This window comes from Pelophylax lessonae (assembly GCF_965119305.1).
Source record: "Pelophylax lessonae genome assembly, chromosome: 3".
In the NCBI taxonomy this organism is placed as follows: domain Eukaryota; kingdom Metazoa; phylum Chordata; class Amphibia; order Anura; family Ranidae; genus Pelophylax; species Pelophylax lessonae.
The window spans coordinates 607,784,869-607,801,381 of NC_138770.1; the positions used below are offsets into that span (position 1 = coordinate 607,784,869).

The window sequence follows — 16,513 nt, forward strand, 5'->3', positions numbered from 1 at the left end:
GTTTGTGAGTGGTGGTGCAAAACCCCAATTAACCAAGACAACTGGTGGACACAGCAGGAGAGGTCTGGTGGGGTAGAGGAAAATACCACTTTTTACTCATCACAAATGAGGGTCAGTAATGTAAGGCATGAGGGGCCCTTCAGCTCCACATATACATCTGAGAGGCTAGATTGGCGATATGGAACTATTCACTTTTCTGTTTAAGGGAATCACTGCCCTAATGCCCCTGCTAGGCGATAAAATGGATGAACCACAGACGGATTGGCTTTTTTCCCCATATTTACCCATTATTGTAATGATTGAACTAGTGTTGTGCTTCATCAGGCCACTTTATTTTGACTGCACTACCAAAATCAGCCAGTCCAGTTGCAGACTGGCAGCTTACAGCGGGGGTTTCTTACAGACGTAAACTGCTGCGTGCCGGAAACCCTTTAAAGGGCGGCTCCAGCCAAAACTTTGTTTTCAGTAGTGCAAGGAACAGAATCTTCTGCAGGTTTTTACTGCCATCTGTATTCCCACTGTGGATATTTACCCTCACTTCCTATCCAAGTGACTGGTGTCAAAACAGGAAGTGAAGCAAAAGCAGATCACAGACATGTAGCTTTTAAACTTGACAGATATTAACCCTTTCCCTAGCTAAAGTGGACATGAACCTTAAAAAGCAAAAAATTGCTATCTCATAGGAATATCTAGAAATGTTGTGCCCAAGCAACACCCTAAAAAAAAAAAAAAAAAAAAAAAAAAATCTACCTTTTGTCTTGAATTCTTCCAGGTAAGCTAGTGTGCCTAGAGCCTTCATAGTTGTAGATCTGCTGTGGGAGATCATCTAAGGCACTCCTGCCTCTGACTGCTAGACTCACCAGATTTAATGAAAGATATGATGGGGACTCTACTGTGCTGCTTGCTGGAGAGGAAGCTGTACCTGGAGACCTGATCAGTACATCACCAGTCATCAAGGGGACAGCTCAGACACGAGGAAGCAAAGCCCTGCTCCTCTACCAAGACAAGACATGGTAAACCAGAAATGGGGAAAAGATCAGATGCAGAGGGATCACAAGCAACACTGGTTACTAGTTCTTTGCTCTCTGTTTGTGATTTTTGGACACAGATTTCAAGGTACAGGTCCACATTATTTAATCAAAACTAAATACAGAAAATCAAATTTTAGCTGGAGCTAGACTGAAGAAACATTTAACTAGCTGTAATGCAAAATGAAGGACCTCATTAAATATGGTAACGTCATTCACTATATATAAAGCGTGTTGCTAGTGTTAAGATTAGTGCACAGTGACACCTCCAGTTACTGCAGCTTGTAAATCCTTTGGGGGAGGGGAAAGATATATTTCTGCTGTAACCTACCTCCCACTAGCTGCAAAATACCCAATTAAACTATAGCATAGCCAGCAAGGTGCTTGTTTTGTAGTGGCATTTAACCGCATGGAAGGGAAAAAGTGAAACCTATACCAAACACTGCTGATCGGTTACACCTCAGTTGCCAACCAGGGCCCAGTTCAAAATACAATGCCGCTAAACAGTCCAGTCGTGTTCACTTCCTGGTTCGAAGGCGCTTTGATTTCCTAGGACAGTCCGCAACATCAGCTACTTTCTTCCTTTTTTGCGGGGAGTCCTCACGCGGGCTTGTTCCAGGGTTGCCAACAGCCCTCTCCACGACCTCACGCAGTTTGTGCTCCAGTTCAGCAAGTCGCACGTTCTGCTCGCCTATGATTTGGGTCTGTTCTAGCAGTTTCTGGTCCTGGTCTTGTAGCTGTTTCTGCTGCTCCTGTACCTTGGTGCGCAGCTCAGACAACTCCCGTCTGAGGACCGTCATACCAGCTCCATTGGCTTTAACCTGCTGTGCCAGTTTGGTCACCTCCTGTCTTGAGGGGTTTTGCTTGGAGAGCAGCTGAATTGTGCTCAGTGTGGTGGATGGGCCTGGAACTGCAAAATTTACAGAAAACAGGTGTTAATAGGTTATGATGAATTATCAATCTCTTACTAACAAAACTTCACCTAATTCATGCACTAGTGGTTGGATCAGGAAATTGTTTTATTTCTATGGGTCACCTCAGCTGGAAGGGGTTGGAGGAATGAATCATTCTGGAAAAAAAAGCGACCGTTAATCTGAAGTCCTACAGCAGCAATTTACAGTGGTCGGGTCTTCCGACCACCTTATAACCGTGGGTATCCTAACCTATGCAGACTTGCCAATATTACTTAAACAGAAGTTATCCTGCAGTCTTGGAGAAAACAATATTCTGCATCAGAAAAAAAAAACATTTTTTAAATTATAACAGTTTGGAGCAATTTCGAAAGGACATATTTTACCCTACCTCCTTTACCAAGAGTCATACAACCTTAGCATTAAAATAGACAAAACTGAACTCCCGGAACAGCGCTAAAAAAAGGCAGATCAATTGCATATGTACAGTGCCTTGAAAAAGTATGCATACCCCTTGAAAAGTTCCACATTTTGCCACATTACAACCAAAAAAGTAAACTTATTTTATTGGGATTTTGGGTGATAGACCAACACAAAGTGACAAATAATAATTGTGAAGTGGAAGGAAACTGATAAATGGTTTTCAAATTTTTTTTTACAAATACATTTCTGAAAAGTGTGGTGTGCATTTGTATTCAGCCCTCCTGAGTCAAAACTTTGTAGAACCACCTTTCACTGCAATTATAGCTGCAAGTCTTTTGGGTATGTGTGACTGCAAGCTTTGCACATCTAGGAGATTGACATTTTTGCCCACTCTTTGCAAAATAGCTCAAGCTCTGTCAGATTGGATGCAGAGCGTCTGAACAGCAATTTTCAAGTCTTGCCACAGATTCTCAATTGGATTTTGGTCTGGATGACTGTGCCAAACACATGAATATGCTTGGATCTAAACCATTCCATTGTAGCTCTGGCTGTATGTTTAGGGTCGATGTCCTGCTGGAAGGGTGAACCTCTGTCCCAGTCTCAAATCTTTTGCCACCCTTATAAAGGCCAGATTTGTGGAGTGCACAACAAAGCTGTGGATCTCTGCAGCTCCTCCAGAGTTACTATGGGCCTTTTGGCTGCTTCAATGAATAATGCTCTGCTTGCCTGGCCTGTCAGTTTTGGTGGACAGCCATGTCTTGGTAGGTTTTGCAGTTGTGTCATACTCTATTTTCGGATGATGGATTGAACAGTGCTCCATGAGATGTTCAAAGCTTGGGATATTTTTTTTTATAACCTAACCCTGCTTTAAACTTCTCCCATTTTATCCCTGACCTGTCTGGTGTGTTTCTTGCCCTTCATGATGCTGTTTTTTTTTTTTACTAAGGTTCACTAAAAAAAACCTCTGAGGGCTTTGCAGAACAGCTTTATTTGGAGAATAAAACTACACACAGGTGGACTCTGTTTACCAATTAGGTGACTTCTGAAAGCAATTGGTTCCACTAGGTTTTAGCTAGGGGTATCCAAGTAAAGGGGCTGAATACAAATGCATGCCACACTTTAGATATTTGTAACAAAAAAAAAAAAAAATCGAAAACCAGGTTATTTTCCTTCCACTTCACAATTATGTGCCACTTTGTGTTGGTCTGTTACATAAAATCCCAATAAAATACATTAACGTTTTATAAATGACACTGACATTAACGTTGGAATGACACTAACATTAGCTGACAGCAGGCTTTAGCCTGCTATTGTGAGTGAGGCAGAAGGAAGAGGTTTGTATGAGGCACTACCTGTTTGAAACACTGCTCTAACAACGGGGGTAAAAAATCCCCATACAGATTGTATGTGCATGGAAAGAAATTAGTCTCAGTGGTCAGTGAAGTGCTATGTGAGACTAGTGATAGGGGTAAACAATGGGTACCCCTTAAGAATAAAGTGCTCAGTGCAAATATATGGTGTGAATAACTGCTCATATAAAACCAGAAATAAAGAGATAGTGCACAAAGTGTCATAAAACATTTAATGCCTGATGGCAGTGCATTAAAAACACATATATATTGAACAGCAGTGATGCATAATGGTGTTAAAAAATCCTAAATGACAATGATCAAACCACAGTATAACAACACCTTGCCAGTGCTATTAAAAAAGTGATTAAGTGGTTTTAGAGGTGAGGTAGCTGTAAACAAAACGGCGGTTTAGCGAGTGTGGAGCCGTGGAACGCGGAAGCGGAAGCATCCCGGCGTCCTCGTTTTGTTTACAGCTGAAGTGATCGGTCCGACTGTAAGTCTCTGCTTGTGCTTGCCTTTATAATATTACTGTATACTAGCCATTGGGGTCCTTGTCTCCTCTGCTTAAGCACACAGATCGAAGTATCTCCCAGTGTGTTTTGCTTAAAACCTGAAGGAACCCCGGCAACAAACCCCTCTGAGGCTCTCCACAGACCTGGCCCAGAAGAGGGAATAGGGTGAGAGTGTTACCTATTGGTTTCACTATTTTAAACACACCTACTCACCACTACCTCACCTCTAAAACCACTTAATCACTTTTTTAATAGCACTGGCAAGGTGTTGTTATACTGTGGTTTGATCATTGTCATTAAGGATTTTTTAACACCATTATGCACCACCGCTGTTAAATATACAGTATATGTGTTTTTAATGCACTGCCATCAGGCATTAAATGTTTTATGACACTTTGTGCACTATCTTTATTTCTGGTTTTATATGAGCAGTTATTCACACCATATATTTGCACTGAGCACTTTATTCTTAAGAGGTACCCATTGTTTACCCCTATCACTAGTCTCACATAGCACTTCACTGACCACAGACTAATTTCTTTCCATGCACATACAATCTGTATGGGGATTTTTTACCCCCGTTGTTTGAAACACTGCTCTAACAGGTAGCGCCTCATACAAACCTCTTCCTTCTCCCTCACTCATATTGCATCCCTGTTTTTTCAGGGGTGGGTTTGTGGCAGCTTACACCCGTTTTTAAACTTCTAATAATTTATCCATATTTAAAGATATTCCATAGCGCTGGTCACCTTTGTGTTTTTAATTTATTTAGCCTGCTATTAGCCGACTCATGAGCAAAAGAGGTGCACTCCTGTGACCCTGAGGAGAAGTATGTCCCAAAAATCTTTGGCCACGCATCTCTTAACTGCTGGAGATCAACCTAGAACTGCACCTTTGGCTCCTCAAGGTCTCGCCTTCCAGTCTTATACTTGCCTGTCCCTGATCCACTGCACTATCGCTGACCAGATTACATAGCTGCAGTCCCAATTCATTCTTATGAAGCTTCTGGGTACAAGCTTGATATATAGAGCCCCAATATATGGAGACCATTTAACCTGCCATGGGTTTGTAATTCAGCTCAGCAAACTTTATGAAACAAATGTCCCTTCCAGACAGTACAGCTTGATCAAGAACAAACTCCCAGTCTGCTAATTGGACAATAAAGGAGCAGGACGACAATTCAACACCACACTCTCAATGCTGCAGTGTAGTATACAACTGGAAGCTTAGATGAAAACATTTAAATACTCACAATATCTTCATATGCCCCCATTCAAATTGGGACAATTTGACATGTCAAATCGCATGCCAAAATGGAGCCTATTGCTGGTAACCGCACTGTCCGAATCGGTGTGACACCAACTTTGCGGAGGCGCACTGATTCCTAAAAGTAGCTCCTGCACTATTTTTGGCAACTTCAATAGACATCTGTGCATAAATCTGCACAGATGTCTCTCAAATCGCCCCCGAAGTGGGACTGAAATTCTGGTTTGAAATCGTGCGAGTTCGGCTGAACTCACACGATTTCAAACCCGCCCTCAGTGTGAACAAGGGCTATAAGAGTAAATTTAATTACTTTTAATTAACAAATTACTGCAATAATTAGAATTTTCTTTCACTAAAATCCGCTCATTCTGGGACCACGTACGTCAGCCAATACTCAAACTCATGTCAGTGGACTTGGGGACTCACCCAATTAGCTATTTATTTCCCCCCAATTGTGTACTGCTTTCACGATACAAAACTTCACTTACGGTACATTGGCTGAATGCAGCTAGAGCCTACAATCCTGCCTTGTGGAAACAACCCGTGATTCATCCAGTTTCTCTATGGCGGTCTAAAATAATATTGGACACATGGAACGCCTTACAGCTTCTTTCTACCATAGGGAGCAGGTGGTTTGTAATACGCGATATATCTTTTTCTATTCTACTGCATATCAAAAGCTGCGGTAACAACAGGGCCCGCCTAGGGCACTTTGGGATGGCAGATAAGTTTCTTTCCCCCTGGTGCACCCCTCCTTTTTTTCCTTCTTCTCACCTTTTGTCTGTCCAGTATATAACAGAAAAAACCCTTGATGAAAAGGCAGCGGGTCATGTTTCTGGCAGACAGCTAGCTTAGCAATCTTACTTAAAGCGGAGTCCCGGCCACTAAAAAGTTTTTTCAATAAAAATACCCCCGGGACAGTCAGGGCTAGTACATTCCACAATGGATAGCCTCTGTACTGTCCCGGGTCGCACATACCTTTTAGAAGAAATACTTACCCAGAAGCTGTTTAGCAGGGAATGAGGCGCCGCACCGGAAGTGACGAGCGGGGCCGGTGCAGGCGCATTGATTCCTGGGAGAGATGACGTTCAGCTCCCAGGAATCAATGCAAAGAGGAAGTGATGGCGCGGGCCACGGCCGCAGAGGGAGGAAGTGGAAGAAAGGGGAGTATATTTTTCTTCAATAACAAGGTAAGTAAACAAAAAAAAAAAAATTGTAACTATCCATTTCTTTTTCAGGTGACCAAAAGCAAGCGGATGGCCCAAAATCGATTATGTTGATTTTGTGGCCCGAACTCAGCTTTAATGCTGCGGAGATATTCCTTACGTTCTCCGCGTTTCTTGATAGGACGTTACCTCAGTAGGTGTTCTGAACCTTTGAGTTGCTGTACTTTTGACTTTGTAATGACTTCTCAGCTGCGTCTGAGCTTCCCGACGGTTTTTACAAATGTATACACAGTCTTTGGTGAAAGAATTAAAAATAAATTCAGATTTACTATGGCAGGCACAACCAGGACCCACTGACAACAGCTGCTGACTGTCAAACCAGGGTGGATCCTGCCCTGCTAAAACCCAAATTATCCCTGCTATTCAGAGTATAATCACAGAAAGACACAGTACCTGGAGGAGAGCCCATGAGTCGACCAGACACTTCAGAACCTGGCAACTTCTTTTTAAGTATGGGAACTATCTTCTCGTCAAAATATTCCATTGCCATTGACGAAATATCCCGCAATTCCTGCAGAACCTCATGAGCCCTCTGAGGGGATCTCGTTGAATTGACATACCGCAGCACACTGTATATTTCATCGATAACCTGAAAGAAGAAGAACATTCATCATTCGAGATGATTAGCAAGTTCCATGTTTTCTGCTGGCATAATGTGAGCAAATGACTGGCATGCAGGACATAAGAAATGTTAGAATTGACGTCTACTTAGTTGCCACTGCAGTGTAAGGACTCCCTTGTATGAATTGCATCTATAAGTAAGCCTATATTACTTATAGGTACAGTAAATATCTTCTAAACATGCACCGTGTTACTTTGGTGTGGAGCTGGTGACATCACTGAAGCATGCGCTCTGAATGAATGGCATACCCATGCCGTTCCTTCAGAGTCGTGCCACAATGTCTCCCACGCGCAATGCGTGGGAGTGACGTCATCGCCGACTCAGCCATTTATATCACTGAAGCCCGCAAACCCAGAAGGAAAACCGGGGGAAGATGGAAACACCTTCAGTGGTGACAGAGCTTTTCAGATAAGTGTCATAATGTGCTAATAGGCTATGCACATTATGACTTAAACTGCCTGAGGCCTATTGTTTTTTTAGTTCACTGCCGCTTTAAGTTTGCAGCACTGGAGTTGTCAGTAAGACTTTACTTTCCCAAACGACCATTAAAAAATTGAACTAAAAAAACTGACAGGGATTTACAAATCTGTGTTGACTCCTGAAGTTTATTCTATGCTTTTGGGTCCCAGCATCAGGGGAGTATTTGGAAGAGGAAAGGGACTTGCCAGGAGCCCTCTTTTGGCTCCTCTATGTAGAGCCTAGAGTAAGCAGCCTCTGGCTTTGACCCTGAGCCCTGGTTCACACCAGTGCGACTTCTCGGTCCAAAGTCACACGACAAGTAGCATCCCATTTGCAGCAATGGAACCGTTGAAATTACTGCGACTCAAATCACACTGACTTTGAAAAAGGTTCCTGCTCTATTTCTGTGCAATTTGCATTAACATCTGTTAAAGTCACACAGATATCAGCAAGCTGCACATTAAATCGTAGTAGCGTGACTTCAAAACAACACTTGTTTAAACCAGGGTTGGGGGGGGGGGGGGGGTGGTGGTTTGCTAAACTTGGGGAGTGCAAAATCTGGTGCAGCTCTGCATAGAAACCAATCAGCTTCCAGGTTGCATTGAAAAATGAAAGGCCACACTAAGAATACTTTACACACACCTCTGAATATTTTAAGCTAAAAAGCAGCAATCTCCACTGTGTGATATCATCACAAAGCAAAAAATGAATAAAACAGAGTTGCGCTAAAAAAATGATGGTACAATTATCGGCTGGCAGGAGACATTTTAATGCATTTAATGCTTTTTAATAGCTTCAATAAATGATAATTGGATTTACACTATGTGGAGCATCCTTTTGTCTTTGAGCCTTTTCACACGAGAGCGGCTATTGGAAGACTAATCTAAAGGGACAGTTGGAACATCCCTGGCAGGGTAATCAGCGATAGGTGCTGCTGGCCTCCTGCGATAGGAGGTCCAGTACTCCAGGTAAGAAGGCATTTGCAATATTTCTATGGTGGCGGTGCTTCCGGTGGTGGTTGGCGATAGATGTCACTCTGGATAACTAATCGCTTATGACCTAGATAATTGAGATCCTATCAATTGGGAGTATTTATAAAAGGACTGCCTACAGCCTAATTATTTCTTTACTAGTTAATCGTAACATCATTAGCGCGACACGGTTTTATTAAATTTCAGGTTGCATTGCCAAAGCTTATTGAATAGGCCGAAGTGAGAAGTTGAATTGCTACAATGCACAGCTGCACCAGATTCCAGAGTGCACCAGTTTTAGTAAATCTACCCTTTAGGCTTTGACACCTACAGGGAGATTTACTAAAACTGGAGAGTGCAAAATCTTGTGCAGCTGTGCATGGTAGCCAGCTTCTAACTTCAGCTTGTTCAATTACACTTTGACAAAAAAAATATAAAAAAGCCGATTGGTTTCTATGCAGAGCTGTACCAAATGTTGCATGCTCCAGTTTCAGTAAATCAACCCCATAAAGTATACCTAAAGACAAAACTTTTTCTTTTAGTTTTGGATAGAGAGGAGAGGAATTGTCAGTTTTTATTGCTGTCTGTGCACCCCTTCAAGAAGTTTCACCCTGCCTATTTGTCCCATTTACCATTATCGAAAGAAAAGAAACTCCCAAATTTCAGGTTGTCCCCAGAAAAGTAACAGAGGGGAAATCTTCCTGTGGGGACACTATTTCTAGTGACCTGGGGTCTCCAAGGTAATCTCTTCCTGTTTGGTTATGGTACAGGAAGGGAAATCTCCACAATGGGACACAGATGGCGAAAAAAAATCTGACAGGGGTTAGAACCCTCCTTTACTCTACCCAAAATGAAAAAAAGTTCTACTTTAAGGTTACCGTCAAAGTTGGTATTTGAAGCAGCGCTCCACCCAAAATGGGAAGTTCTGCTTTAAGCACTCCTCCCCCTTCCTTTGCCACATTTGGCATGTCTTTTTTTGGGAGTGGAGCAGGTATCTAGTTTTGACAGGTATCTGCTCCCATTTCTGCTCAGACCGCCAAGGCGACCCGAGCAGAAGTTCTCCTCTCCCCCTGCAATCTTCTGGGATATGTCACAGGCCCCAGAAGATTGCCTGACCATTGATGATTGACTCGTGCATGGGCACCCGGCTGTGAAGCCAGCAGCGGTCACAGCTGGGTGCCCACACTTGTAATGCTGGTGCCGGGGAGAGGAGAGGGAGAGAACCGAGGGTTCGGGGAGGCCACATCGCTGGATCCTGGGACAGGTGAGTGTGTGTATTAAAAGTCAGCAGATACACTTTTTGTAGTTGCAGACTTTTTGTAGTTGCTGACTTTTAATAAAACACAAAAATGACTGGAACTCCACTTTAATATAAGGGATGAACAACATTCAACGTCGATTACTTTTATTTTTAAACAAAGATGCTGGATTTCCGAACTTCCAAGAGACCTTCTCACCACCAGACCATTTCAGCAAAGAAAAATCTTCACATAAGATTAGATGTGTTTTTACCTTATTTTTATTTACCTTTAAAAGCCTCACTTGTGTAGAAGTCCAAAAGCTGCTGGGTGCCATGATGTTGGATGTAATGCCTTCAGCCCCCACAGAGTCACAGATATTACTCATGCAACACACTTAATATTCCCCTTCACCGCTTTCTTGGTGGCTACATACAACATCTATGAGGGGCAGAGATGCTGGCCAGAATAGACAGCAATTAGGCATTCCCAGAAGAGGAGAGCGATGGGATACTGCAGGAGGGAGGGGGCTGTACTAGACTTCCTGAAGCAGTCAAATTTTACAGAAAGTTGATATTGCTAGTAAACAAAACTTTTTATTTTACAGATACTCTATTTTACGGTGCTTTTTATTTAATTTTTTTTATGGTTGGCAACAGGGTCCCTTAACAAATGTAAATGGCATTCCCTTAAAGTGGTACTTTGGTCTAGTTGTAAAGTTGCTGTGATTGGAATCCTTTCCCCCTGCTATATCACTATTGGAGAGTACATTTTTTTAAGATCTCTACATAGCTTTTTTTTCCCCCCTCTACTTCCTGCTCGGATTTCTTAGGTGAATGGCATAGTGAGTGCTAGCAATGACTCCTGGGATATCTTCGTCACAAATCCCAGGTGTCTCTAGGTAGCTTTTTTTTTCTCCCGAGAGTTCCATGTCTAAGGGTGGAGTAGGGCGGGGAAGGAGGGCAGAGAGGCGTGTCCAGAAAGGCGGCTCCCTGCATACACAGGACAGAAGACGGGGATTTTCTCTTTCTAGCCCGATTGCCCACATTGAGAACGGACATTTGTATAAGAGTGGATTTACGCTCGCTCCACCCTCTCACTGCCATCCTGGCCTGCCTCAGAGATATTGGTGTGGTCCAGTGCTCGTCATTAGGTGCCTACCCATATATGTGGGGGGGGGGGGGGGAGCCACTGGGTCTTTTGCCTACCTACTGTGCCATGGAAGGTCACCTGGAAGTGCCTGGCATGCTCGGGAACGGATTTTCTAATTGCTGCCTGTAGAAAAACAGTCTCCAAGTACTACATGTAGTCCCTGAAGAAGCGATTGAACGAGCATAACGCTCAGCGAAACGTGTGGGACCTATCAGTACTGTATCTACACTGAATGTATCTAGCCCGAACTATGGTTGTAAAAAAACTTTATACACTATGTTTTTATCTCGTTTTGATAAAATTAATAAAGATGTTATTTTAAATTAAAGTGCGTTCTTATCTATGACAACCTAACAGCCTTTAAAGTCCTCATTTTGAGAAGAATAATGTGGGCTAACTCCCCTGTTTGGGGTTGAGTTTTCCAACATTTGGGTTCTTCTCTCTCTCCATGATCCATAAACAATAGCTCAGCTTTGAGAGTGCGGAGCAGGGTGGGGGAGAATGGCAGTGAGGAGTATCCAGATGCTATGGATTGGTTGTGGAGAGGGTGGTGGAGGAGGAGGGCAGAGAGGTATGTCCAATCCTTGAGGGTGGAAGAAAGATCCTCTGGTGGCCGGGTAGCACGAGACATAGCCACAGAGAATGGGGAGCAGGAATCATCACCGGGGCAGTGGGGAGTGCACCGGCTGGGGACAAGCGCATTTCTGCTGACAAGATGACAGAGCTCAAGATGTTAGGTCAGTTCACCGGCAGCATAGGAGATGGCTACAGCTTTCACTGTGTGATCAGAACTGCAGGTGTGTGTATGCATATCCCAGAAGAAACAGCCCCTGGCTTCCTCTGCCCTTATATGAAATGGTTGCCAACACAGCATGTGTGAGCAGTGTGTTATTAAATCATTACATAAAAAATACAACTTGTTTTTTAAAAAAAAAAAAACTCCCTAAATGTCATCACCAATATCTGTGGCTGCTGCAGGTTTTTTTTTTTTTTTTTTTATTTTCTTTCCTTTCATTAAAGTTCCTATTAACTCCCAGCGGGTGGTAGGGTTTGTCTTCTCTTTACTTCAGCATTTCAGCCTTCATAAGGTTCATTCAATGCTTCCTGGAGTTTAGGATACCTGCATCCCTGGTTCACATGGTGGCTCCGTCTTCCAGAGGACACACAGGACACAGCAATAAATGTAGGGGTTGTAGGAGGGTGAAATTGCCATGGGGGGGGAGACAGGCCATGTGACACTCCCAGATGGGATTAATCCCAAGAAGTCTTATGGAGACTGTAGTGCTGGGATAGAGTTAAGGTAGGAGTCATGAGCTATCAGATATATAACGGCTCTTCTTTTGCAGAGAAGTGCCATTCGCATTTGTTTAGGAACCCAGCCTGGTCTCTTTAAAAAGAGAAGTGCTGGATATGAAAGAAAAGAACATTCATACTCACCTCACCTAGATGGATGCTGCATCGATCTGATGCTTCACCTGTCTCCCATTTGTTCCCCGCCCCTTCTACACCAAGAGCTGGGCAATCAAAGACCACTGATCAGTTAGTTCTTAGTCCTCAGTGAGCAGCTGATCTGCCTCTCCAGCACTTACTGGAGCTCTGGGCTGTGGAGGGGGTGAAAGCAGCTGGCTCAGGCTATCAGTGGCACAAAGAGGCTGGGCCAGCTGCCAGTCAGGCATCTGGGTGGATCCTGACAAAGTTTGGATCTCTTCAGAGTCTGGACTCGCTGAGCAATATGAGCCAACAGCAGGATTTAGCCTGCTATCAGCTGAATACAGGTCACAGGGATGCAGAACAAAGTGCACCACTGTGATCCCCAGAAGTACAGCCAGAAGAGTTTTTGCCCAAGTTCTCCTTTTAAGGGACCTGTAAGTAGGTAAAATACAGCGAAAGGTTAAAACGCCAAATTTTAAGACTGTCTAATAAATATTCCAATGCAAATAATAAGCACTGACTACATTTGGTTATTAGAAACAATTTTTCCTTCAGGATTGCAATCATAGCTTAACAAGCGGTGCTTCAAGAGTGACACCTAGTGGTCATTAAAGTAAACTTCTAGTTATTACTGTAAATGTCAAACTGACAGAGGTGCCACCTGCTGTTCACAGTGAAGAGCCTGACGTGTTTGATAAACACCTTGAGCATATTGTTTCATGTGTCAAAGAAGAGAAAGTGATCTAATTTTGTTTCACTACTATAAACACGCCATTAAAGCGGAGTTCCAGCCGTTTCTGCGTTTATTAAAAGTCAGCAGCTACAAAAAGTGTAGCTGCTGCCTTTAAACACACACTCACCTGTCCCGCGATCCAGCAGCCCGAAGCCTCGATCCTCTCCCTCTCCTCTCGGTGGTACCAGCATTACTAGTGTGGGAACCCAGCTGTGGCAGCTTGCAGCCTAACAGCCGGGTGCGCACTGCGCATGCGAGAGTTGCACTGCGCGTCCTGAATGGTCGGGCAATCTTCTGGGACCTCTGACGTGTCCCAGAAGATTGCAGAGAGGGAGGGGGAGAAAAGAACTTGCGCTCAAGCCGCCTAACAGCCCAAGTGGAAGTGGGTACCTCTTCAAACAAGGTACCCGCTCCCCCCCCCAAAAAATGACAAGCCAAATGTGGCATGTCAGGGGGTTAAAAGGCCTTAAAATGGAAGTTCCACTTTTGGATGGAACCCTGCTTAAAATCCAGAGAAAGATGTGCCCATTGCTGGGCCTTTCAAATGAACAGATTCAAGGAAGTTGTCATAACACTGTTTACCATAAAGCAGCTTAGTCACTATAGAAAAAAAAAAAGAAATAATGCCAGCCTGCACAGAAAAGACATATTGAACACAGGCCTTACCTTAAAGCAGAGCTCCACTCAAAAGGAGAAAGCTCTGCTTGTTCGCACCCACACCGCTCTCCACTGCCACATTTGCCACTTTTTTTTTGGGGGGGGGAGCGGGCACCTAGTTTTGACAGGTACCCCCTCCCATTTCTGAGTAAGATCAGTGATCTACGTGCATTTTGGCCCCCCCCCCCCCTTCCATCACGCTGACTCTGGGAGACATGCGGGACCCATGAAGACAGCGGGACTATTCAGGAAGTGCAGCGCGACTCGTGCATGCGCAGTAGGAAACCAGATGTGATGCCTGAAAGCTTCATGGCCAGTTTCCCTTACTTACAATGCCGGATCGGCTCAGAGTGCCAACATCTCGGGACAGGGATTTTACTGCACAATGAGCTTCTTACAGCGTGCATCTGTCCCTGGCCTTCCCCTTTTATTCATTGAATTTCAGTTCTCTCAATCTAGAAGGCTCAGCATCACATTTAGGCGTTGCCTAGGGTGGTCTGTATGAAAATCCAGCCTGCCTAGAAATGCCAACTCCTCCAGACTGGCATTCACCTATCGAGGCATTTTCATATCTGCATTGCTCCTCCCAGGAGCCAGCCTGTTGCTTACATCAGAGCTGATGGCTCTGAACAGGTGTAGTTAGGCAGGGTGTTATGTTTTAGGAAGCCATGAATGGCATCCTGCTGTCTCATCCTACAAACCGTGATCTGCTTGCATTGCAAAGAGAAGCATAGAGACATAGTGATGACACCACTGGGTCACAAAAAAAAGTTATGTAATGAAAAGAGATTATAAAAAAAAAAAAAAGTCATTGGCATGTTGATGAGAGGGGAAAGGAGGGGTGAAGGCAGATTCAACGGCAGCTTTAAAGCATATCTAAACCCAACAACAAAAATATAGATTACAGATTTCCAACCCTTAGAGGTGGTAGCTGAACTTGTTTTCTTTACTGAAGTCTAAGTACATTTTCAACAATTACAGAAAATAACTGGTGATCCTGCCAGGAGCACACTTTCTGTCCTAGGGTGGCAGCGGTAATTCCTCCACTGTATCTATGGAGGGGCAGACTAGAAACCCTTGGGCAGCAGCATTGCCAGCCTGGGGAAAGGGCAATGTTGGATGGATTAGTAGATTTACCTACGTGACTAACAAATTTAAGCTTTACTCCAGCTAACAATTTTTTAAGCAGTTACAACTACAGTAAATGGGTAAAAGCGGACCACTAAGTATCCCTGTCAGTTAATGGTTGGACTTAACTTCTGCTTTTGTAGGAAGGCTTGGAGTATTAAAGGAAGTTAAAAAAGACTTACTGACAGGATAATAAAAGAATTTCGAATCTGTTGTGCTAAGTAAAAAAGTACATTTATATAAAACGTAATATACTAGCTAGTAAAGCTGCTGACGCAATATTGCGGAAAAAACAATATAAAATGCAGATTTAAAAAAAAAAAAAAAAAAAAAAAAAAGGAAGGAAGCGCTACACAATCAAGGAAATAGAAATTTAAATCGAGTCCACATCCAAAGAGAAAGTCGAGGAAATTCATAAATCTAATTGCAGCAGAATGTGCAGAGACCACCATTGATCATACAGCCTCTTACCATCCACTTCAGACCCTCATTACAAAAGGTCTAGATGTGCAGTGATCACATTCCGATGGGCCCTTTAATAACAGCAACCTCCTTTCCAGCTCACTCAATCGTTCTCCTCCAGGACTTATAGGTCTCACATAAAAACAAAGGGAACACTCCTCATAGTGTAGGTGTCTCAAACCAATTTTAATAAGTAATAAAATTTAAGAGTAACACTCGGCGGCCATCTTGTTGGCTTGAAATGCCGATTGTTTGCTGTTACCATGCGAGTGTTACTCTTAAAATTTTATTACTTATTAAAATTGGTTTGAGACCCCCTACACTAGGAGGAGTTTTCCCTTGGTTTTTATGTGAGACATACAAGTCCTGGAGGAAAACGATTGAGTGAGCTGGAAACGAGGTTGCTCTTATTAAAGGGGCCATCGGATTGCTGATCACTGTGCATCTAGACCAGGGATCCTCAAACTACAGCCCTCCAGCTGTTGTGGAACTACACATCCCATCCCATGAGGCATTGTAAAACTCTGACATTTACAGACATGGCCAGGCACAATGGGAATTGTAGTTCCTGAACAACTGGAGGGCCATAGTTTGAGGACCCCTGATCTAGACCTTTGTAATGAGGGTCTGAAGTGGATGGTAAGAGGCTGTATGATCGGGTGTCAGTGGTGGCCTCTGCACATATATTCAGCTGCACTTCGATTTATGAGTTTCTTCAGACTTTCTTACTAGCAGGATAACCAGCGGTATTAAAAAACAAATAAATCATGTAGCCACCGCACCTAAAGACCGGTAAGCTGTGATATATGACATATCTTTGTACTTCGGTTTAGATGCGCTTTAATACTCACTCTAACTGTCCTACTGATGGTCCTACTGATGATCCGCAATGTATTAGAAGGGAAAAAATGTTTCTTCTAGGTGCATTAGATGCCTGGTCCT

General features: G+C 43.4%; 1 protein-coding gene across 1 annotated transcript in view; it reads right to left on the reverse strand.

The window, feature by feature from the left end:
* Positions 1 to 1,029: 1,029 nt before the first annotated feature.
* FBXO28 (F-box protein 28) overlaps positions 1,030 to 16,513 on the reverse strand; it is a 65,065-nt gene continuing 49,581 nt past the window's right edge. Inside the window, exons 4-5 of the mRNA XM_082249270.1 lie at positions 7,112 to 7,307; positions 1,030 to 1,938 (exon numbers count right to left, since the gene is read on the reverse strand). Coding sequence (XP_082105396.1) covers positions 1,547 to 1,938; positions 7,112 to 7,307 — 588 coding nt within the window. The 3' untranslated portion in view covers positions 1,030 to 1,546. The remainder of the gene's footprint in view (positions 1,939 to 7,111; positions 7,308 to 16,513) is intronic.